At 44.5% G+C, this 5,657-nt stretch overlaps 1 protein-coding gene across 1 annotated transcript; it reads right to left on the reverse strand.

The window, feature by feature from the left end:
- Positions 1-914: 914 nt before the first annotated feature.
- Positions 915-5,153, reverse strand: LOC119303118 (tRNA (guanine-N(7)-)-methyltransferase non-catalytic subunit wdr4-like). The gene is made up of 10 exons (XM_037580206.1): positions 4,890-5,153; positions 4,389-4,553; positions 3,923-4,103; positions 3,684-3,740; positions 3,528-3,598; positions 3,278-3,353; positions 3,127-3,186; positions 2,937-3,034; positions 2,793-2,853; positions 915-1,576 (listed from the first exon to the last, which is right to left on the reverse strand). The coding sequence occupies exons 1-10, from the start codon at positions 5,021-5,023 to the stop codon at positions 1,181-1,183; spliced, it is 1,299 nt and encodes a 432-aa protein (XP_037436103.1). The 5' UTR covers positions 5,024-5,153; the 3' UTR covers positions 915-1,180.
- Positions 5,154-5,657: the final 504 nt, after the last annotated feature.

A 5,657-nucleotide genomic window follows, 5' to 3' on the forward strand; every position in this document is an offset into this window, starting at 1 on the left:
TTGACACTTTCAGGTCACGGCTCTGACAAAACAGTCACGGACTGCTGATTAACAGGCATGGCAGCATTTCGAGTCAGCTTAAGCACCCGTCATGGCACAAGTGGAGACATTTCGGCCGCAAGAAAATGGAAAGAAGAAGAAGAAGAAGAAGAAGAAGAAGAAGAAGAAGAAGAAGAATGTTTTCTTGTGCATCTCAACCTAATTAATCACCACCGGGCAGGGCAGGGTTCTTATCTTAGGTGAGAAATAATCCCCGGCTGGGTCCCTGATTAGCACCCTTCCTCTGGCCCTGGACAACAAGGTGTGAACTCCCTAATAATGTACTGTGCAAAATACAAAAGACAAACCGGCGATCGCTGGGAAATATTCTTCTCCGTTTGAGAGCTACGACACGGCATGTGCGGAGAAACGCCAACAGGCAGGCGCATCACGTCGAGACGATCATTGCACGGAAGCCTTCCGCGTTGCGTCGCCAAAGAGGAAGGGGCCACGAGAACCTTGTCCACACCGCCGTCATATCGTGTCACGGCAAAGGGACGACAGCGGCCGGGGTCCGGTAGGTACCCTCGCACGCCCTCCATCTGTCGAGATCGCGACGGCAAAGCAATCAGGGAGGACGCAGTTTAGAGCTGCGGCAATTCCCCCCAAAGACGAACCGGAACTGCTCCACAGACGACATGTGCAACCGATTTTCGCACGACCATGAAATCGAGCGGCTGTTGCCCTTTAAGTCGACTACATGTGCGGCTGGATTTACATCGTCGTGCATGAATCGTCCGTCTGTTGTCGTCCGTATAGCATGATTCAAGACGAACTCGTCTGACAGTGATTACCAATTACCAAACGAATAATGGTGCGTGCAGCTACCTTGGAACAGCGATAAATCGAACACGATTCACACCACCTGGTGCACATCGACTCAAATTTGTGTATACCAAGCTAACATTCCAACTTCCAAGTCACAGCTCGTGACAATCAAGGACTGCAACATAACAAACAACGTGCGATTTCGACTGAAACAGTTTGAGTAACCAGCCGCCCGGCTATGTATTACAACTCGCGAGAAAAAAATGCTCGCTGAACCTATTCTCAGAACTTGTCGGTACATTTCTTTGTTTTACTCTCGGCTTCTCATGGTACACAACGCAGCGATCTGGTGGTGTTTGCAGGCCAAGCAGGGCTACTTCTTGATCTTCTTATCGTTCCTGCCCCTCTTCCGCTGCTCCCGCCTCTCCTCTGAGTAGTTCTTCTTCACCAGCATCTTGTGCATCGAGACTCTGAGGGCGGCGAGCACCGCGGCCAGCACCTCCTCCTGCTTTGAGGCGTCAAGACTTCCCTGCAGCGCCAGCAGAAGCTTCTCGCCATGTGGTACTTCGCTGTCCTCCAGGATTGCAGGGTCGTGGTCAGCCGAGGCTGATAATTCTTTTTGGAACCGGAGGATGATTCTGACACGGGTTAATAACTGGGAGGCGGCCTGGTTAGGCATGTTTGATGCGCCCATGACAGTCCACAGAAGATCTGCCGAGGAGCTGTAGGCTAAGCTAGTGGGAATGTAGCTCTTTTCCATTGTAATCACCTGCAAGCGGACATAAGGCATAAGTTTTTTAACATCGTATGAACTAGGTGGATGATTTGTAAGCAACTCTGCAGACAAGAGATTATTAGATTGCGAGTCAACACAACAAAAACGGGCAGTGCACACAACCAAAAAACAGCTCGCCTTTGCAATAACATGATGATGCCAAGAGCTTGTTGACACGTGGAGGATGCACACACCCAAAATTACCAGTAAGCAGATCGAGGATGCATCAAGATGACAAGAGATATGTATTAACCATCAAATCTTCCAATTTATCTGACTAGTTACTAATTAGCAAGCCTGGTAAAACTGCCCCAGATCATTCTTAACTAGATTCACTAACAAACTGCAACATACAGTCTATTGGTCAGGTGGGGCAGAGGAACTAGCAATAGCCATAGCAACCAGCCCAACTGATGGATTGTTAGCCATATCACGTAACCCTTTTAGTTAAAAGTGTTATACAAGATTGTTAGGCCTTAGGATACAGTCTATTTAAGGGATTTGACTGAATGTTTCACTAGCAGGCAACACCAAAGACAAAAGAAGTACATCCCTCTGCTGTCACGTACTGGCCCTCAGTACAGTAGTTAACAGAACGAGCTCAGGCTTATCACATACTCCCTCTGTAAAGAAATATAAGAGCATTTAGATCACTACTTTAGTGATCTAAACAGTCCTATATTTCTTTACGGAGGGAGTACTTGTATCAGTTATTTTAACTGCTAAGGCATGTGCTAGGCTTCGTAGCTAGTGAAATAAGTACTGTATGATATAACTAGCTACAGGCTATACCTCCAAGACACTAAAGCCTTGTTCGGTTAATCCTCCTCCCAAGGGGATTGGAAAGGATTGGAGGGGATTTTGGCCTGTAGGGAATTTAATCCCCCTAAATCCCTGCCAATCCCCTTCAAATCCACCAACCGAACAAGGCCTAAACGGATATGAAAACCTTTTCTGGAACCAAGGCCTGGCAAGTGAATGGGGTAGGCATTTAGCATTCAAGAAATCAACACCGAGCTATTGATCAGCATAAGACTAACTACTAGAAATATCATTTTAAAACAAGATTCTGTTGTTGCTCTTGTATCTGAATCAGTTGCCATGAAAAACATTCTCGATAAAGTTGCCCAGAAAAACATGAAAATTGCTTGCCAAAGAGATGTACCTTTTAATATAAAAAAGAAGAAGAAGAAGAAGAAGAGAGATGTACCTTTAGAAAAGATAACTTCTTTGCTATGAGATCACATGCTAAGAGCATTATGCCATTCAAACTGCAGTGCTTAAAAAGAGCCCCAAGTTACTGACGAAATAAACTTCATTACATGTTGAACAAACAACCGTCACTCAATCTTACCTTTGAATAGCTACAGCAACCAGTGAGTCATCATTTGTCACACACAAGTCTGCAATGGCTAGATTGCTATCTTCAGTTTCATCTGACTGTTCTCCCACCTGCAAGTAGTTTTAAGAACTAATTAGCTACAGAAAAACTTGTAATTTTGTGAACAGACATAAAGCTTGAGACAATATTTTCCAGCTTTTACCTTGTCTTTGACTTCATATGTATCAAGGAGGCAGCCATTTATGTAGTCCCATAACCGAACCTTAAACAGATAAAAGGGAACAACATCATGAGAAATTTTAGCTAAGTTTATAGCGACAACATGCCAGATTCTAAACTGAATATGTACATACAGTAGAATCACCGCCTCCAGATAATAGAAAGCTTGATCCTCCTGAAAGGCTTGTGAAGGCAATGGAAGAAACAAATCTGCATGGGTAGTCACCTCAATTATCAAATACATTAACCACCATGTTGCAACATTTAGCTGTGAAACTACAGCAACTGGGATCATGATCAACAAAAATTCAAAGTCATGTATATATAGTAGGAAAATGAATTGTAAAACATGAACAAAAAGATGACAAAGTGAACTGAACATACTCTGTATGTCCAAGGCAAAAGCTCTGTATTTGGGGAGCCCCTTTTACAGGATCCTTTGGGAATGATGTAACCTACAAAAATAATTACATGAGCAAGATGAATAACTCAGAATTATGCTCCACCAGGCAATTACTGTGAAGTACAGAAGTTCCATACTCGGATTTTGAAGTCCCGGTCAGCAGTGGCAATGAACCGTCCATCTGGTGAGAATTTCTACGTTCACAAATAAATGAAATAAGTAAGCAAGGTTATATTCGACATGAACAGAAAAAAACACTGAACTGTGACAGTGACAGTCCGACATACTACACTTGATTTGTCAACAGGCTTACTAATTAATATATAGGAGGCACAAATAAATCCACGTGGTGCATAAGGTAAAATTTTATCCATACCATGCTAGTAATAATACTGCAGTAGTGACCATAAATTGAGACAGGTTTGTTATCGGATGACACCTGCCCTTCGCCATGTCCCCCCACCGTAACTAACCAAATGACACCAAATTTATCTGCAAATGTCACATACAGGCCATCTTTGCTAATAGCAACTGCGCTAACCCTCTTTTCAGAAGTTCTGCAGAAACGAAAGTATTGCAAAATAAATCATATGTATGCTCGACAGATTTAGTAGTGTTAACAACAACACAACAATAAACATATGCACTCTTAAACACCAAGTTCATTGCAATTATCGACTGAATACAAACAAAATAATAGGCTGCTAATCGAAGATAAGGAGAGGGTTCTCATACACCACATAACAAAGCGACACTTATAGACTGAATACATGCAAAATTACAAGTCCACTATTTTGGTGCCTTCATCATGTTAGAAAGATTGGAAAAAAAGCAGCACTCACATAGTCTGGATGCAGCGCCATGAGTCAGTCTTCCAGATCTTCACAAGCTTATCATCACCGGCAGATGCGAACAGGGCGCCATCAGCACTAAACGAAATTGCTCTAATAGCATCCGAATGAGAACAACCACCAGAATCATCTGACAATGAAACTGCACAGCCGCCGCTGGATGCACAAAACAAATCATCATTCGCATTGCTCATCAAGCAAATTGCATTAAAATAAAACTTTACAGTGAGAAATAAGTATATGTATTAGATAGTACAAAACCAAGCACCTGAGCTTTTATAAAAGAAGACAGCTGCAACGTTTTACACATCTAAAAGACATATGAAACCAAACTACTGTCGGTACAAGATAAGCACCTAGCTCGGCTCAAAGGCGCATTACCCCCAATCTCCACCAAAATCTAGCGATACTGTAGTCGAAACACGAACTTCACTACACAGGACCCGAGATTATGCAGGAAGACGCACCGGAGGCGAAGAGAGCAATCCTTACTTGAGATCGAACACGCGGAGCTCGGGCCCGACGGCGACGGCGACGGAGTGGCCGAGCGGGTGGGCGGCGACGAGCGCCGGCGCGAACTCGCCGGCGCCGCTCACCTCCGCCTCCTCCACCGCGGCGTCCTCCATGGCGGCAAGCAGCGGCGAGCGTGGATTTGCTGTCGGGTTCGAATCGAGCGCGAGGGGCGGGAGGCGGGGAGGGAGCTCGGGAGTGGGGAAATTGCTAGGGTTTATGGCTGGCTCTTCGTGGGACCTGGTGGCCAGTGTCAAGTAGGAGTTCTATTTTTCTTTTTCTGAGGGAAACGTTAGAGACTGTGTGGATTGAAGATGTTGAACCTCGGGGTGTTGATTGAGCCCAGAGCCCATAATTTACTGGGCCTCACCAATGACAGGCAAGGCCTAGTGGAGAATCTTGGGCATGCTTGGTTGAATGCGAGTTGACGAGAGTAACTAGTTGACGAGCGTTTCTTTGGAAGCCTCATCATGATCAGCGTCACTTGACGCGCTCTCAGCCGCCGTCACGTGTCGCGCTCGGGGCGCTCTGTTCGGATTTTGTTTTCTTTATTTTAACGCACGCTTTTTGGCTTTTAAAGTTCTTTCGGGTTTTTTACATTTTGGTTTTCCACCTTCTTCCTTAGCTTTAAAAAAACAATTTTTTTGCGCGAAAAAATATGTTTTTTTTCTTTCGCGAGAGGCACAGTTTTGCTTTCTCGAGAGGCAGAAATAATTTTTTTTCTTTCGTAAGAAGCATGGTTTTGCTTTA

The sequence above is a fragment of the Triticum dicoccoides genome, chromosome 5A, assembly GCF_002162155.2.
Source record: "Triticum dicoccoides isolate Atlit2015 ecotype Zavitan chromosome 5A, WEW_v2.0, whole genome shotgun sequence".
Classification (NCBI taxonomy): domain Eukaryota; kingdom Viridiplantae; phylum Streptophyta; class Magnoliopsida; order Poales; family Poaceae; genus Triticum; species Triticum dicoccoides.